This window comes from Harpegnathos saltator, unplaced genomic scaffold (genome assembly GCF_003227715.2).
Source record: "Harpegnathos saltator strain DR-91 unplaced genomic scaffold, Hsal_v8.6 scaffold467, whole genome shotgun sequence".
Classification (NCBI taxonomy): Eukaryota; Metazoa; Arthropoda; class Insecta; order Hymenoptera; family Formicidae; genus Harpegnathos; species Harpegnathos saltator.
The window spans coordinates 1,256,412-1,274,870 of record NW_020230280.1 but is presented as its reverse complement, the minus strand read 5'-3'; the positions used below and the strand labels follow the sequence as shown (position 1 = coordinate 1,274,870).

Here is an 18,459-nt window from a genome sequence, read left to right as displayed (position 1 = left end):
TAATTTCCTTCCTCGCAAAAAAGAAAAAAAAAATCGATTGCGTATCAATCTTTCTTCACATTTCTAACTTCGTTCTCAATTTTAATTAACTCAATATAACCCAGCGGTGTGTGAATTATTCCGGGGGTCCCCGAGCGTGGTTGAAACGCGACGCAACCCCGTAGTTTCCAGGTTAATAATTAAATCCCGCTTAAAATTATGGTTGCATCATAGCGTTTCGTAGCAAATACCTGCACTCTGAGCTTCGGGTGCACTCTTCGGGTGCGTTCTTCGCATCCGCGATGCTCTCGTTCGCTTCTTACACGTCGAACAGACGAAAGACGCCGCATCCGCGGTTCATTTCAGCGCGCACGTCACTCACTTCCGCGCGCATCTTGACGTGACTGGATGCTTGTGCGACTGCAATCTGTGACTCGTTCCTCCGCGGTGTCGGCAAATCTCGAAGGACCGAGCTGACGGCCGAGCACGTCAGTGATGTCCTGTCTGAGCGCGCTGTACTGGCAAATAACGACCCTGTTCTCGGTGCCCCAGCAGCTGCTGCTCTTGCGGCACAAGGTCTTCCGCGAGTACGCCAAGATCGCGGTCGGACCGGATTTCATCCACACGTTCCCCTCTATCCTGATCCTGACGGCCGCAATAGTCATCCTGTGGAAGCATCCGCCGTCCAACGGCCGGCTCATGCATCTTTTAGGCGGCTCTTTCGCGTACAGAAGCCTTCAGGTACGGAGATTCCTGCGATATATGTCGCCCTAACGCTCCTTCACGTGCACGCGCGTTCTTCAAGGTGTTGGTCAGCTGGCTCGCGATTAATGCGCTTTTATGGCTGTGGCTGATCCTCCAGAGGGTGCTCTACTGCAGCGTCTGGCATTATTGGAGTTACGTGAGTAGAATTGTTCCTTGCAAGTCCAATCGTTTTCTTTCGCGAGTGACGTCGACTGAGGATCAGTCAACAATGCGCTTTCGCACAGAAAGAATCTCTTTGAGCAAAGTAAGAAATAGCCTTGTGCAGTTATCGCCAGAGAAGAGTGCGTTTCAGCGTCTCGCGGAATTAGGACGACTATGACGCGACAACTTGACACTCTATTTGTTCAGTGAAACGGCTTAGATTATCGGTTTAGAGTTTCGCTAATCAAAGACGGACAGTTATTAGCGGATTATCAAAGCGTGCTTGACATTTTCTTTTACGCTTTTATAGGTACACAGGATTTTCTCAAAACTTGCTCGACTTGAAATCATCAAGAGTCGACGCTTACTTTATTTAGCTTGAGACAGTCATTTGCAGATCTTGAAGAGTCTGTCACACTTGCTGCAGGAATTTGAACACCAGGAGATACTAAATCGCGTCTGGTGGCAACGGCTTTGGTCGTCGTACTATCCCGTTCATGTGCAACCGTCGGTGATGTCAACGGAATTTATTAGTTGGATCACCGCAATGTCGATGACGTTAACCGCGTTAGGATTTGCGATCTACATAGATCATGTGGTGACTCTCATCAAAATGACTCTGACTACAGCGTGGGATGCGCTCACGACGGTTGTTGGTTGCATGAAATGGCCATGGAAAAATGTACTATTGCCTCTGGTGTTTGGGAGGTATTTTCTCCTTTTATTCTTATCTTTTTCTCTTCATCTTCCGCTTTTTCTAACAATTTTCAGTCAACACACACGGCGTGTCTAAATCGGGCGTGTCTTTTCTTAAAACTCAATTTACGTCCTATTTAATTCGGTTGAACTACATTTTTAATCAGAGAGCGCTGAAATTCAGGTGCTAATAGTTCAAACGTTCAATAAGTCTGAACAATAAGAAATTAAACGGACCTTTAGACAGAAGAGATGTTGAAATTCTTATGTCCAGCTTCGAAATGCAGGAGACAATGGTAAGTACCGAGGCGAACATGGCGATGGAGGGCAGCGAAAGCGACTCGATTCCCGACGATATTCTCTCGAAAATGTCGGTCGATACGAACTGTCCGACGCCAGCGGATGTGCATCCAACCTCCTACAAGACTAACTGGCTGCCGCAGCCGAATTTCGCCACGTTCAAGGAGGCCCATCGAAAGATATCGATGAAGTCCTTTCACACAGTAGCAGGTGTAAACGACGTTCAGGTAACGGTGAAAGGGAGACACTTTCTTTTCATCGCTCGAGGCACACCTATTCCCGTCCCCTTTTCTCTAAATGATCCTCACCACGGTACCATGGTAACTTCCATGTAGGAAAAATACAACTTGCAGCTTTCGCTACTTTTCCTTTAATCGCTCTGAACAATAATACCGTTGTGTCGTCGTGTTCGTCCTGCGACCGAAACAATAAGTGCCGGTCACGTTCGCTGATGCAACCGTTTTATTTCCGAAGAAGCCGCTATTTCTTGAAAATTCCCTTTGAATTCCAAAGAAATTTCTATCTCTCCCTCCTCCCTCTCCTGTCCTTGTCGAATGGCCGAAAATGCGGTGCATAATCGTAACACCGATTGTCGTTTTCAGGATCCCGATAAGATCGCCGCGAAGCAAGCGCGACATCGGCGTGGCTGTCACACCATAATACCCAGCAATTCCAGCGACCAGTCGAGTGAACATTGAAGGGACCCGTCCGAAGGATGCTCGCCGAATGTATCTCACGATAATTGAATCATGCTCAACGCATGGCAAATTTATCTCTAAAGCCGAGCTCGTGTAAATTCTGAGCGAACCTTCGCCTTGAAATCGCGCGAGCGCCGCGACGCGGCTTGCATATATTTGCGAAGCTCTCGAATTTGCGTAGCTTCTCGACATTTTCTACGTCAAGTTTACGTCTAAATTTTGGACGGAAGTGCTTTGGAGAAAAATGTATTTTGAGGACCATGTTTCTCTCGGAGGAAACGATATTGTGCTCGAACGCCGATCTTGTGATAACCATCGAGAGCATCGATGAAAAACGCCCTGCACACACCCGAAGAGCACACAATAAACGCAATCGTGTTACGTAAAGACGTAACGTAACGTTACGTAAGCCCAAGATCGCGTGCCGCTTAATGTCGACTGTATTATTAGAGTTATGTATACTTTATACGAACCTTTTTGCGAATAAACGTACAAAGTTTTAGTAGCCGCGGCCGATCGATTGAGAATTCACGACTTTCCTATGACGTATCATCAGCGTGTGTGCACACACACACACACACACACACATACATACATACACCCACGCGTGTATGATAACGTCGGTGTGTATCTCGGGAAACTCGTATTTGTATAGCTCAAATTCCGCACGTGGCGAATGTAAAGCAAAAGAAGAAAACGAGTTTCTCATTGAACGTCTTTAAGAGAGCGCTTTATAAAACGCGCCATGTTATCGCGCTACGCACCAGCCTTCTCGCTCCCTTTGATTATTTATCGAGTAAAAAGTCCTGCGCCTCTCCGTCCAACCCCCAGGACTCAGCTTCGCCGGCTGGTGGGGTGGAACGGCCGAAAGGGCGCATGCGTCTGTCGGGGGTAACATACCCCATCTTGAACCGGAACATTATTCTGTAACTACATCTCTTGTGGGGTAGGTCGCAGGTATTCGCGATAAACACAACTTGCGAAACAAACATCGGTCCAAGCCGAAAGTGCACCTTCGCGAGTGTCGCCTTCGACGAGCGGAGCCGAACGGCGCGAGTCGCCGCGGGATCGATTCTCCAGCCTGAAAAACCCGTCCGGCTAGAATACACGGAGCGAGATTTGGTGCCGAAGCGGAGACAGACAGACAGAGAGAGAGAGAGAGAGAGAGAGAGAGAGAGAGAGAGAGAGAGACAGACAGACAGAGAGAGAGAGACAGACAGACAGAGAGAGAGGGAGAGAGAGGGGAGAGAGAGAGAGAGAGAGAGAGAGAGAGAAAGAGAGAGAGAGAGAGAGAGAGAGAGAGAGAGAGAGAGAGAGAGAGAGAGAGAGAGAGAGAGAGAGAGAGAGAGAGAGAGAGAGAGAGAGAGAGAGAGAGAGAGAGAGAGAGAGTCGGGCGTCAACGATCCTTCGTCGCGTAACAAACGCCCGCTCCGTCGAACGATGTAATTACGTGTGATAGAAGATTGGCCATATCAGCAATACGAGACACGAGACTCAAGACGATCACGACTGTTACACATCGGAATTCTGCGAGGATTCTGTGGTAAGAGGAATTTTGCTCAAGCAATCGCACGTTCGCGGGCGAACGTAATATCGTAAATATTCGCGCTCGTCTCGCGGTCTTTCGAGGGTGATCCGACGCTTCTGAACCGAAAATGAATCCGTGCATTTGGCGACGGTATGAGTTACGTATTCCTGCCCCGAGACGTGCACCACCCCCGGATGTATCTCGGAGGTGCGGACGCGTTTCAGTTATCGCGAGGATTACGCGCGTGTACGCGAAGCTGCAAATTTCGAAGCAGCTCGCCGTCTCCGCCGTGCGGAAATTCGTGGCTGCGAGTGCCGAACCGCTCCGTCGCGTTCTCTCGCTTTCGGTCTTAATCGATAGATGCACACGATAGATGCGTACATGTCCCGTGGCAATTCGTCAGATTATATTCCTACACGACCTACGCCATTCATTTGACGAGAGTATATTCCCCTCGTCGCAGTCAGACGTATGATGCGCGTACCAGCGCGTCCTGTGCGGAAACTTCGTCGTGGAATTATCGTGCTGCGATAACGCGGTATCGCGAGACGGTCTCCGCTGATAAATCCGCCAAACATCGTCCCTGAATACATATCCGACGGGGAAAATACGCGCGATTGACATTTCTCAATGTTTAGCGTTACTTCCGTCATCGTTGGAAAACGCGTCGCGTCGCGCAAAAGCCCGAATCACCGGCCGAATTCGAATATAACTCGAATTCAACAGTAAAATGCCAAAAATATGAAGACCGAGTAGTATTACACTCCCCTGTCGATACGAAATAATGCCTAACTCCACTAGTGCCCATCGCGGAAATGAAACCGTTGTTATCGGTCGTTAATAGCTATTAAAATGGTCGGCTTCAATATCTCTGCCGACTGTGGGAGTCGTAAAATACGCCCATGTTCCCGTGATTATTTTCGCCTCCTACTCTACAGTTCCTCAAGCTTACTCCTCTTTTACCGCGTGTGTGTTTCCTTTTAACGCTATCCTCCCTTTCTCTCCCTCTCTCTCTCTCTCTCTCTCTCTCTGCTCTAAATTAACCCGGTTGCCTCACACACGGGCACGTTCTCCGACGCAATCGCGAGTCGATTGAACGGCAGCTATATTAGCCCGGCTCGTTGCGTCGCGTACGCGAATTTCACGACGGGATTCACGGGGTCCACGTGTATGTACGTGAACGCGATGTAAACCTGATATTGATTTTGCGTTCAGCATCCAGCGCGTGGAGTGGAGCGCGCGCGCGCACGCTCGAGCGGCGCAAATGCGCGCGTACAGACGCGAACGTGCACACGCGCGCGCACCCGCATACGTGCTTCACGTGTATACACAAGTTAGCACGTGCACCCTCTTCAGCCTCGGCCCCGAATTGGTCCGGCTACAATGGAGGAAGAGGCAGGGTGGCGGAGGGTTTCGCCAAGGAGGGGAGCTTTTCAATGAGCGGGCGCGCGCGCGAGCTAACGAATGCGCGTCGCGCGGCGAGGGATAACACGCGCGAATGGTCGCGATATGACGAATGAGAAGAAACCGGTCGCGCATTACTACCAGTTTATTACCGGCTGAAAGCTGACACGCTAGTCGCCCTGACGTCGCTCTAAACGCGCAACGAAGAGGCTCGCCGGGCGACATAAAGACTCGGGAAGCGTTGAGCACTCTTTCCGAAATGACACACCCCGACATTTGGGAAGCTCCTTGGCTTGAATAATTAGCTGCCTCTTTTTTTTGGACTGTAAGCTCACCTTACGGTGCGGGAAGGGACGAAGGGGGGATTCTAGTTAAGTTTACCAACTTGGGTGTGTGAGCCGATGTGAAAGGTCGAAAGGCGCTCAGCGACGCGGGAAAAAAAGAGAGATAGTATTTCGCTATTAATTCTACGTGACCTTCGACGAAATTTCAACTGAACATTCTCTACAAAAGAGCATTTCATAATAAAAGTTTAAAGAAATGATAATAAAAATGAAAAGAAATAATAATGATGTTTGATGAGCTTTTGCGGAGGAAAATTTGCTCGGAGAAGAAAAGCAAGTCTTCTCTTCCCGAGAAGAAGACCATTATAAAACTTAAAAAGTTAAAAATTATTATAAAGATTTATTAAAAAATTATGAAACTTATATATAAAATCTAAAATTTAATTAAATCTCTTTGTCTGTGTTCTGGAAATACCGACGTCATGCATTACATCATTTCGCGTTACATCGCTTAAAGGTTAACGGTCACATACATACGGTCGATATCTTTTTCATATCGGAAATCAAAGAGGCGGATGAAGGGAAGCCGATTATTGGAAAAGCAATCTTCAAGCGACACTCGTAATTGCCCGACTCGCAATTGCGTGCCAGACCTTATCGGAACGTGGGCGGGGAAATTTATCAAATGGCAGAATCATGTTTTTCTATGAATGTAATAGAGGTCACAACGAAATACTGCCATTTGGAGTATGTACTCGTACTAGCGATTTCTCAGAAATTCGCCATTGCTATTTCAATCGAACTGATTTACGTCGGAGGTGATTTAGTGCTAACAGACGAATTAGAAGGAACTAACGGGTGTTTCGTGAAATTTCGCGAACATCCTGGAGAGATTCTTATTTTTAGAAAGGAGTTTAACAAAATAAAAAGATATAATACATATTTGGGGGAAACTTAAATTTCCTTGCAAAATTTGTGGGAAAAATAAAAAAGCCCGGAAATGTAATCCTATGTAATTTCTGTATGATATCTTTTTAAACAGTCCATTTTTAGAAAAACTATGCATGAAGTGGTGGTATAAAATCTATTTGTATCCCGTAGAGATATATTAATCTTTCGTCGCTTTATCTGCCTTGAGACATCGCGTGAATCCTCCGTGGCAGCGGGATTACCTTAAAACATTGTGACATGGCGGAACAATTTTACAATGATCGATCACGCGAGATCGATTGCCGCGCGAAGGTCGCGCGAAACTACGTTTCGTCCTACCAATTACATCCAAGGACCGCCGCGCTCCTTTCTATACTCCGTGTCCTCTTTCGGCGTGTTTCAGACCCTATGGCGGAAAAAATGTATTACTGGGGCGAGGAGAAGGATCAAGTCGACCCTGACCAGACCTTCATAGAGTTCAAGGCCAAGTCGGTGGGGACGGAGAAGAGACGCGAGGCGACCCGTTCCGTGCCGAAAATGACAGTGTCTTCGCCACAGGGGAAAATGACCGAGATTGCCGGAAACCGGGAGGAAGACGCCGAGCGCGGCGGTTGGGATAACAAACTCGACTTCCTGTTTTCTTGCATCAGCGTGTCCGTGGGCTTGGGAAATGTCTGGCGGTTCCCTTACCTCTGTTACAAAAACGGCGGCGGTAAGTTGGCGGTTTGGACGCACGGGCGCGAATTGAACGATCGATCAAAACTCCTCCCTACCTCAACGATTTCACAATTATTTCATGCACTATCTAAAATTATTTACTCTTCATTCGAATTTCTGTCAAACAATTATTTTTGGAAAACCGAAAGCAGTGAAAGAATTACAGAAATGTGTATGTGTGAGATTTAGAGTCTAACTTTAAATAGATCGTTTTTATTTTAACGTAGAACCCTGTTCTGTACCTTTCATTAAATTCCGCTGTGAAGCTTAGAGTTCGGCCGCTATAAATCGAAGATGCGGCGAGCGTCGGATTTCAGCGGCGCGTTCGATGTTCGTAATTGCCCCTTTATAGTAGTCTATGAAGTCACGCAATTACTTAATATAATGAGAACGGTGTGTGTTATGATTTAAGCGCCTGTAAGTTTCCCCGAACTTAATTATCGTTTCCCCGTTAATTAGATTGTTTTACGTTCGTGTGAAAAAAATGAAAAGAAGAAAACGAAAAAAAAAAAACCTACAATTACTTATATATCCGGATTACTGTTGCGGAATAAGGAGAATGATTGAATTTTCTACTTAAATTAAATAACGAAATATAAATAACTAAATTGTCACGCAGTAAACGATCGATACTTTTATACACCTCGAAATTTTGCGACAGGTGCTTTCTTGATCACTTACGGTATTGCGATGCTGTTCTGCGGAATCCCCATATTTTTTCAAGAAGTCGCTATCGGACAATATCTCGGAGCTGGTGGAATGTCGTTAGTGGGACAACTGTGTCCCCTCTTGCAAGGTATTCTAACTCCTGACATTATGTATCCTTAAAACGAAAGTAGATATGTCAAACGATAAAGTAGTCATTGCGCAATATATTATTTCTACAATAATGTGTATCGTAATTTATCGTCGTTTATTTCAGGTGTAGGATATGCCACGATGACCATTGTATTCTTCCTCGACGTGTACTATTGCATAATTATCTCTTGGACACTTTTCTACCTCATAAGCACGTTTGTGAATTTACCCGAAGTACCTTGGAGAGGATGTGGTGAGCGACATGTTTCTTAATATACAGGATGGGGCAATAACTTTTATTAGGACCTTAAATATCTTCGAATCTATAAGACCCAGAGGAAGATTTGTGTAACCAAAATTGCACGGTACGAAGGGGGCTATCATATAGCGATAATAATAACTTTTGTCCAGGTGGAGGCGCTTCATTTGATGATTTTAAAATTTCCAAAAATCAGCAAGTTAACAAAAATCAAGGCGCTATTGCAACAATATATTCTTGAAACTAAATAAAGCAAGAAAGTCTAGTACCACTTTTTTTTCCGACAAACAGTTAGCGAGATACCGTAAGTTAAATATTGAAAAAGTTATCAAGTTTTCCTCTCAAATATCTCAAAAAATATTAGGCAAATAAAAAAATGTTTTAGACAAGAGTTGTTCAAATTAATTGGTAGAAAAAGACTGTGTAATAAAAAATTAGAGTTCCCATTTAAAAACGCAAGTTGACCTCGATATCTCCGAAGCGCCTCCACCTGGACAAAAGTTATTATCGCTATATGATAGCCCCCTTCGTACCGTGCAATTTTGGTTGCACAAATCTTCCTCTGGGCCTTATAGATTCGAAGATATTTAAGATCCTAATAGTTATTGCCCCACCCTGTATATACTTTTACACGTGTATTGAGAGACCAAGTTATTAAACACCTAGACATTTTTCAAATATATTTGGAAATTTCTATAATATTTTGTAGAAAGATAGAAAAAGTAAAAAAATGAAGCGATTAGAAGTACTCAGTAGTTTTCACTGCATTTTTAAAATCATCATTCGTAGAAATCATTATAATATGACCGCTAGGCGTTTCCTTTCTTTTTTTCTGTTATCGCATCCGTCCCCGATCGTAAAATGTACGTTCATCGCAGAACGTCTCGTTACTCATTTCAGACAATTGGTGGAACACGGATGATTGTTTCGACGCGACTGAAGGAAGCAAAAGTATACACGGAAGAACAAACTACACAACTACCATCGAAAATAATACCTGCCACCACACTACACCGGTGGAAGAATACTGGGAGTAAGTAGAGCGCTTTCGGAAAACGGTACACCGCTCATTGTACAGAACTGCTGAATCAAACAGCTTCAAGTTCAACTCCCTCTCGCTCTCTAGTCCCTTTCTTCCCGTCTCCTTTGAGATTCGGAGACTTTTCAGACTCACAGGAATTTGGTCGTTATTGAAACAGTATATACGTACGATATGTACAACGTGTGTATCCCTTGAGATTTTTATCACGCTCGTGATGCAAATTGTAAAGTACCAAGGGATTCGACGGGGATAAGAACCGGGAAACGCGACATTGATTTTCCTAAATCGGGTCAGAGCAACTTCACTCGCGTATAAATGCACTTACGTAACGCACAATATCGACGACAGCAACACTCCCGCGGGAGCACGTAGCTTATACGCGTGCATCGCGAATTTGTTGATTTTTATCAGGCTAACATGAACACGCTGGATTGGATGTGCCTCGAGTAAGAGCCATTCTAATCACTTCGTGTCGATGACGATACGAGATACGAGCAATCCAATCGCAGCGCGACGAGGCGCGATCAGTCGTTCCAATTTAGTTCGATAATTGCGCGCAACATCTTATTATAGATCAAGCTAAATAACAAAATGACGATAGAGATTCTTCACGCGTCGACCACTGTCCTTCACATCTAATATTAACCCTTTGAGGTCCTGTGTCGAGTCTACTTCGACACCACGCGTTTCGTTCCAGTCGATTTCGTTCCCAACAACCAATTTTTTTACACGCACTAATATTATACTCAATATGAGTTTATCACTGCAAATGTGTGTCTCTCTACATCAGTATATCCAAAAAATATCCACGAAAACGTAAGCCACTCTCCCAAAATTTTTTGGAGTGAAATTTCACTCGAAACAAGTGACAATTTCGCTTATATCATGTTAATATCATATTATTATATTATTAGAGTATATAATATAATATAAATATATCGTATTATATTTGTATTATAAATTATATAATACAAATCCGATAAAGGCGACAATGAAATAGCCTGCCATTCGAGAAATCACCAAAGTAAATATTTCACTGAAGCTTAAAGTGGATTCTCACACGAGCGAACATTTCAATCCATTAGAGTGAATTTGTTCCTGTCACGGTGGAACACATTATAGATTCGATCTTCAATTTCGTGTGAAAATATTCACTCGACTATTACTCGAGTGGAGAATTCACTCTGTATAAATGAAAAGTTATTCAAATTTAAGTGACTAGGCTATCATTCTGTAATACTTTTCGAACGAAAGTTCCACTCTAAGAGAAACTTAGAGGGCACTCACACGCAACACACAACGTCCCGAAATAATCAAATTTTGAGTCGGCTGGAAAGAGACGCACGAAGATAATCCGAGCTACCGACTCGTTTAATGTCGGTGTTTTTATTTAGATCCACGTGCGGGGAACGACTTTGAATATCGAATTGCTGAATTTTCAGGCAACGAGTTCTCGGCATTACATCCGGCATTGAGACTATCGGCAATATCCAATACGAGCTTCTGGGCTGCCTGGTTGTCGGCTGGCTGCTCGTTTACTTTATCATCCGGCGCGGTCTTCATCAGAGCGGTAAGATCATCTGGTTTTCAGCCTTGTTCCCGTACGTGGTGCTTTTCATTCTTTTGGGAAGAGCGGTGACGTTGGAGGGTTCCTACGACGGTTTGCTTTACTACGTGACGCCGCGATGGAAGGAATTGCTCACGCCCGGGCCATGGATAGACGGCGCTACCCAGATCTTCTTTGCCTACAGTATTGGCACCGGTGCCCTGCCCGCCTTGGGCTCCTATAACAAGTTTCATCACAATTGCTACAGGTAAGGGACGCGCATCCGATCGTACGGATCGGCGCCACGGCGGAGTTGCCCCCGTAACGCGTCACTTGGCCGATCGGAAACCGATTTCCCATCGGCGAAAATATCGATATACGTTAAAATAGTTTTCATGCGATTAGCGACGAGGAACGTTTCGCAAGCACCGATAATAAGGAGCGTGAAAGCGTGCGCTTCCGACGATAAAGTCGGAAGTTAATTTCTTTCGATGCGGTTTGCGGGTTCTTGTGCGCAGCTTTCCCCGAGCTCCGCACGACTCGAGTAAGCCACGTGTCGCCGCTTAACACTTAAGTTATCCCGGACCTTCATTGACCCATTATGCGCGCATCGTGAATTGCGCGAGTAGAGAAAACGTCTCGGTAATTGTTTGGCTTTAGTAGCGGTCGATTCTTTAACCACGACGCACTCCACACAGTGTCGTCGCTGCTGGAGTCTTTCAAAATGGGAGTTTTGTCTTGCAGAGACGCAATAATCACTTGCGTAGTCAACACCCTGACGTGTCTTCTGGCCGGTTGCGTAACCTTTTCGATACTGGGTCACATCGCCCAGGAACAGCAAACGCAGGTGTCCGAGGTCGTCAAGAGCGGGCCTGGTCTCGTGTTCCTTACGTATCCCGAAGTCGTTCTCAAGCTACCCGGTGCTTCCTTGTGGGCCATTATATTCTTCATTATGCTGCTCGTAAGAAATTATTATTCCAACGGCGGCATCGGTCGCTGCTGCCGCCGTCTCTATGTTTGTTAACGCGCGTCGCTATAAGCAAGGGAGGGCTCGGACACCCGTTGTCCCGCCCTCGGCGGGAAACTTCTCTCAAAGCATCACGATCTAATCGATATCGTACTATTTTGCTCTTCCGCCGAGAAAACGTTGGCGTTGAGATGCGTTCACACATGAAACAAGATAAATATTAAAGTCGGACGATTCGGAAGATAAGTCTAAGGGAGTTTTCTCTTGCTTTCGGTTAATCGCTCGAAGACTTCACGTCAGGCCTTATCTACCGAATCACCTCATTTTATCACGCTATTCAATATTTATCTCGTTCGCTGGGTCAGAGGGAGGGGAAGTATTTACAGACAAATTCACGTCAATGCAATTAACAAAATCCGATGATGCCACTTGCGTTTTGTGCGATCCTGCGAACTATTTGCAAGTTCGATGTTTCCCAGTCCGGCTTTTTCTCACATGAATCCTACCTTGCCTTTTAGCCTGTGGCACGTATCATTGATTTTATGAAATAATAATCTACTCTATGCCCAAGATCGATTAATAATAAGAGACCACTTGGACAGATCGATTAGAGTGTAATTAGAACATGATAGTGGCTAAACTTTTCGTGTAATACCTCAAGCGTATGAAGATTCTGTACGAATATCACTTCACTCTCACGCAGATACTCGGCATCGACAGTGAATTCTGCATCGTGGAGTCTTTCATAACGGGCATGGTCGACTACTGGCCGGATCGACTTCGTCCTCACAGAATCAAGTTCACCATCGCCATCTGCCTGATAATGTTCGCCCTGGGAATCCCGATGGTCACGAACGTTCGTATCGTATACAATGAATGCGCAATTCCGCTCCGTTGGAGATTCAAACGCGTTGAAAAATTCATCGGGCAAAAGGCGATCGGGATCTGGCTTTTCAGGGTGGAATCTACATCTTCCAATTGATGGACTTCTACTCCGCGAGCGGGATGTCCATTCTGTGGGTGTGCTTCTTCCAGACGATCGCGATCTCATGGATATTCGGGGCGCAGAAGTTCTGCGACTGTGTGCACCAGATGATGGGCATTCGACTGAACAAGTTCTGGTACATATGCTGGGTGCTGCTCGCGCCGGTCATCATGGCCGTAAGTATCGTGCCGCGTTTGCGCTAATTATCACCCACATTTCGGTAACAACAAATCTCCGCCGTTGTCGTGAGAGAGGATTCAAGGTTCAAGCGGATCATTTCAACGAGTTCGCAGAGAATTTTCTCACCAAGCAGCGACACCACAGTCATAATTATCTTCACCCTGCTTACTTTTCTTCTTCTTACAGTTCATCTTCGTGTTTCAATGCGTGCAATACAAGCCGCTCAAATACGGCAGCAACTACGAATATCCGACGTGGGCAGAAATAGTGGGTGTGTGTCTGAGTCTGTCATCTATGATCTGGATACCGGCGTATGCAGTGTATTACGTGATAGTCACACCGGGATCGATCAAGGAGGTAAACCAGAGCTTGTCCGCGCGATATCGATCACACGCGCGCGCGTACGAAGAAATCGTCGCCTTCGTGTGTAACGACACCGCAATTACACAATTCCTTTTCTCTTCTAATTTGTTGTTGTTGTACCTTCTTCATTCCAGAACATCCTAAAGGGTATGCAACCCAACATAAAATCGCACGCGAAACTACCGAAGGGCGAGAAGTCGGCCGTGATACCGATGTCGGAGAGCAGCGCAGGTTTAATCACGAAAAATAACAGTTTCCTCAGTCAAACATGATTGGCGCTAGCGATCACTTTAAACTCGTGTTAGGGGAGTTACGTTTATCTTAAAAATAATATTTATAGTAAGATAAATATAAATATATATATATATATATACATATAAAGTGAGTCCAGCGCACACAACTGGGCGTTCAGTAGTAATTTGTGTCAAAGTGGACGCGTGTCGAACCGAACTCAGTTTCTTTCGTCTCGTATGCTCAGTTTCGCAGCGATCGTCACACACAGTTGTTTCTTTAACGATAAGTCGTATAGCATGACGTTTATTTACTGACGTATTTCTGGAATGTCAGAGATTCCTCTTGATCCTTTAATGGCTGGGGTCCGATCGTGGGCTTCCGACATCGGAACAATCTCGAGGATTCCCTCGTTTGAGAAAAAAGAACATGAGCTTTCAAAGTCCTCTCTTTCAGGTTCGTCTTCTCACTTCACCATCTGTCGAGATTCTCACACAGCGTCGAAGCGTAAATCATCATCTCGCGAATCGCGCTGAAAATTTCGTCATTCGAATGTCCCGTCGACGCGCAACAACCCGCACCAGCCGTTAAAGTTTTAAGATGGAGAGTTTCGGGTGACGAGAGAATTATTTGAGGAACGCGATTCAATGATTCGTATGTGTTGACCAAGCCGATAAGATACTCAGTAAAAAGCGTGTAATAAGCGGAGGGGGGAGTGCTTAGGGAGAGGCGGAGAATGTACTTTAGAAATAATAATAGTATACCGCTAGTATTCAGATACCTATTTATGGGGACAATTTAAAAGAAGTATATTTTTATATCGCGATCACGTCGCGATAATTGTATGAATTTTTAACGGAGAAATCGTTTGGTTGATGATTCCGACTGGTTTAACGCGATGGACGACCACCGAGATCTCTCGCGCGTACACGACGACGATGCACTCGCGAGGTGCATCAGACGCGGTCGAAGGGTCTCCCCGGCAGAGAGCGCATCGAGAGGTTCGCAGCAGCTCTACGAAGTATTACATAGAAGCATAGCGCGTAGAATATAAGTATGGGTACTGGCAGTTACTAAAATATACTCAATACACACCGAAGTACAAGTAAGACGTGGTAAAAGTCTAATTTTTGTTACTCGCGTTCGAATGTCGAAGTGGCTCGGCGCGCTCGTCGGGACGAGGCGAACCTCCGAGACTTCGACCAGTCGCGATCATCAGCCGGACCGTAGCAGAAAATGCGAGATATTTCTATTAACGAAGTTTTAGCGCAGTTTGCACTGCATTCTGCTCTTCGACAACACAACTTTTCGAGGATACCTTTTCGTTCCACGCGTTTCACACTTGTAGAGCGTGCGTTATGATAAGCGCGTTTACGATGTGACGCGCGTGTAGTTAGAACGATATATCGTTTTCCGCCGCTGTTTACTCGACCGAGAATTCAGTTCCCCTCGGGAGAAATCGATGTGCTAACGCCGCTGATTTCGTTACCGTTCCCCGTTTTGTACGGCTAAGGTACTTCCTTCAATGCGCAGAAAGTGCGGAAGAGCGGTTCAAGTTTGCAACTAACGTCACGAGCAACAAGCATTCCGGTGTCCGGGAGGACACGTCTAACAGCAGTATTTGATGAAACCGATGTTACATTTAGAGAGTATGTTAGAATTATTCGAATGATACTTTTATTCCGTAAGCGATGTTAAGCTGTTTAATCCTCTGGAGCAGAGTCTTGACCTCTCTATTCGATCGATTCGAACGTCAAAAAGTATCCTTTGTAAAAATTCACCACTGTACAAAGTCGAAATTTTAGTCTCATCTGATGATTTTTAATTTATTATATATTTTCGTCACTCGCGCGCGTAAATATCTGATTGTTCCTGAAGTTCTCGTTTGCCGACGTAAGGGTATATTTTTCGTTCGGAGGATTTCTCGTTTCGCTCGAAATACAAAAGCAATAAAGATAAAGATACACACACACACACACACACAGACACACATACGATACGAGGTGAGCGCTTTTTCAAATACCGGCCTAATTCTGTGCAGTATTTCCTCCTTGTTTAGCCTGTAGGGTACTCTTAATCGCGTACGCTATTTGTCGAAGTGTTACAATTGTTGACGTTGTACAATACTGAGAAGTAGCTGATAGCTTAACGCGACGTTCGTTTCTATTTTAGTACCACCGTTGTTGCGACGCAAAGTACTTCCAATAGTAAGGTTAAGAAGCGAGCGATATTATAAGCCAGTTGGATCTGCGTTGAACAACATGCATTCGTAAGAAAGAAGAAAAAAAAATGAACGGCAAGATTGATTTGTGTAATTACGTTTTCGCGCTCGATACATCGGCAGAGTCGCGATCGGTGTATCTGAAAATCGGCGGTGCGAGAGACCCGACGACGACTGTTTCGCGAACGATCGCACCGCAAACGTGACGTTCGCAAACGTGACGTGCCGGCCGCGAATCGATCATTCCGTTATCAATCGACGAGTTCAGTCCAGTGACACACGCGGTGACATACGTATGAGAAAAAAAGATTCTTTCACAGCCGTCTCACGAGAGCAAAGGACAACACTGCGACCGTACGCGTAACGTTGCAAACACACTTGTTCAACGCATGATAAGCGTGATAAACGTGTTTTCCACATGACTGTATCTTATAGGTGTGACTCTATGTGACGTACCAGCGCAACCGTGGATTGTGCTGGCAGAAATTTTACGCTATTATACTTGTTTCACGGTGATATCCGCGTGAACGCTCGCGCGACCGCCGCGGACCGTTTGGCGATCGTCGGCGCGAGTGACTCGATTAATAATGGCTCTATGAATCGGTGTTCGCAGCTAGAAGAATTCGTACAAAGAATTAAGTGTTACACGAATTATATTTCTATATGCATAAATATAAATATAAATATAAATATATATATATATATATATATATTACGTGCACGTTTTATATACGGCGTATTATAATATGTACGAAGAGAATCAAAAAAAGGGAAAAAAAAAGAAAAAGAACGAGAGATCTGAGCCCGAGCAGTATTGTTTTTGTAAACAGAAATTAAATGCGATTACGAAGGAGAAACGAAGCTGCCCTTTCATTGCCGCGAGATTTGCCCGGAATCTAAACGAATCCTTGATTCTCCGTTCTTACGCGTTCGACGCACGACGAGAGGAACCGCTTGAGTCGTTTTTACGTTGCACATTGCGTGAGATTGTTATTGGGGATTTACGCACGCACATTTACTTTCAAGTGTCTCGCGAAGCACGTATACGATTTTCTATCGAACCTTACTGAGATTGCAAAATTTCGTTAAATGTTAAAGTACGTTTAGATTTAGAGGACGTAGATTTGTTGTCATTTTAGAAGATAAACACTCGACGCACTTTATCATGGAACGATAATGCCTCGGCTGCATTTCGAGGAAACTATTTTTCCAAAGCGACACGATACCCTCGATGTCGTGGTGTACGGATTGCAGGATTTATTCAGAAATTTTCCGAGATTCTCTGACCAAAATTTTCCGGGATAACGTATCGTATCGTAAAACTTATCGACCGCGTCATTACGCATTTACGGCGTATCTTGAGAGCCACAAACGTTTCTATGTTTCACGGATTATGAGAAATGTGTGACAGAGTGAGATAGTGTGTAAGAGAACTTTCAAAGACGTTTCCAAAGAAGCGGAGGTAGAAATTTGAGTCGCAATGTTGTACGTTCTCGAGAGTCACGAAATTCCTTTGAATCAGTGAGTTTATTTACTTTCGAAGCGATTTCATTTGGATTGAAACGCATTATTTGCGGTATATTACTTGCGAGTGTATATTTACTTAATGCATTGGATGTTTCGCATATTCACGAAATTATATATATGTTTCCGGCTAAATTGTAACGATATATGTACTTCAATAAATACTAACGCCTATCACTGTTTTTATTACTGATATATTTGCAGGCAACAAGAGAGAAGTGGTATATTTTCCCATTGTTTACACAATGGAAAAATATACCACTTCTCCATACCATTGTTTATACAAATATTTCCGTATATTCGTGCGCATTACATTCGCTCTCACATTGTTCATCTCCTTTAGTCTTTCCTTCTTTCTCTCTCTTTCTCTCTCTTCTTCTCTGCTGTGCTTTATCATAATTGAGAATCAGTGAGCGTTTTCAATGCGATTTATTTTCGTTATTTCGAATTATTATTTTTGCGATTATAGTTAATATTATCTGCGATATCTATGCGCATCATATAACACTCTATTTATGTACTTAAGCTGCTTTATTAAGCGTCTGCGACCACTTTCATCATGCCTTACGTTCAATATATCTAATGCATTAGCGAGTGATGTAATTAAATTTTTACGTATTTCGGTTTATTTCTTATGCGGATCTTGTTTCTCCATGTAATATTCAAATGCACGAGAATATCCCATTGGTATTCCTTATTCAAGTCAGTCTTTCTTAACTAATTGGGCTAACATGACATAATTGATCCGTACATTTTTGTGCTTTCTTTCAAAGCAAAAGTTATAGTGTATACAGATATGAGCCACAAGCTTCTAACTACAAATAATGTAATCTCCATGGGGTTCCGAACCTCTGAGTGTTAATAAAACTAGCTCTAACTCTAACTCTAACTCTCCCTCTCT

At 44.4% G+C, this 18,459-nt stretch overlaps 2 protein-coding genes across 2 annotated transcripts; both read left to right on the top strand.

The window, feature by feature from the left end:
- Positions 1 to 111: 111 nt before the first annotated feature.
- LOC105185031 (uncharacterized) lies at positions 112 to 3,010 on the top strand. Its single transcript, XM_025302035.1, has 5 exons — positions 112 to 720; positions 785 to 880; positions 1,313 to 1,655; positions 1,825 to 2,108; positions 2,484 to 3,010. Exons 1-5 carry the CDS (start codon positions 475 to 477, stop codon positions 2,577 to 2,579), a joined length of 1,065 nt encoding a protein of 354 aa, XP_025157820.1. The 5' UTR covers positions 112 to 474; the 3' UTR covers positions 2,580 to 3,010.
- Positions 3,011 to 3,926: 916 nt separating this feature from the next.
- LOC105184994 (sodium- and chloride-dependent GABA transporter 1) lies at positions 3,927 to 17,732 on the top strand. The gene is made up of 11 exons (XM_011144167.3): positions 3,927 to 4,122; positions 7,129 to 7,437; positions 8,104 to 8,238; positions 8,365 to 8,493; positions 9,400 to 9,532; positions 10,984 to 11,355; positions 11,832 to 12,048; positions 12,758 to 12,910; positions 13,012 to 13,215; positions 13,406 to 13,576; positions 13,717 to 17,732. Exons 2-11 carry the CDS (start codon positions 7,134 to 7,136, stop codon positions 13,852 to 13,854), a joined length of 1,956 nt encoding a protein of 651 aa, XP_011142469.1. The 5' UTR covers positions 3,927 to 4,122; positions 7,129 to 7,133; the 3' UTR covers positions 13,855 to 17,732.
- Positions 17,733 to 18,459: the final 727 nt, after the last annotated feature.

What these genes read in the sequence shown, in the direction of transcription:
- LOC105185031 (XM_025302035.1), top strand. Translation starts at nt 475, where the DNA reads ATGTCCTGTCTGAGCGCGCTGTACTGGCAAATAACGACCCTGTTCTCG. An exon ending in TCGCGTACAGAAGCCTTCAG is followed by an intron (nt 721 to 784) that starts GTACGGAGATTC and finishes GCGTTCTTCAAG; the next exon opens with GTGTTGGTCAGCTGGCTCGC. An exon ending in TCTGGCATTATTGGAGTTAC is followed by an intron (nt 881 to 1,312) that starts GTGAGTAGAATT and finishes CACTTGCTGCAG; the next exon opens with GAATTTGAACACCAGGAGAT.
- LOC105184994 (XM_011144167.3), top strand. Translation starts at nt 7,134, where the DNA reads ATGGCGGAAAAAATGTATTACTGGGGCGAGGAGAAGGATCAAGTCGAC. An exon ending in AGTACCTTGGAGAGGATGTG is followed by an intron (nt 8,494 to 9,399) that starts GTGAGCGACATG and finishes TACTCATTTCAG; the next exon opens with ACAATTGGTGGAACACGGAT. An exon ending in CCGGTGGAAGAATACTGGGA is followed by an intron (nt 9,533 to 10,983) that starts GTAAGTAGAGCG and finishes CTGAATTTTCAG; the next exon opens with GCAACGAGTTCTCGGCATTA.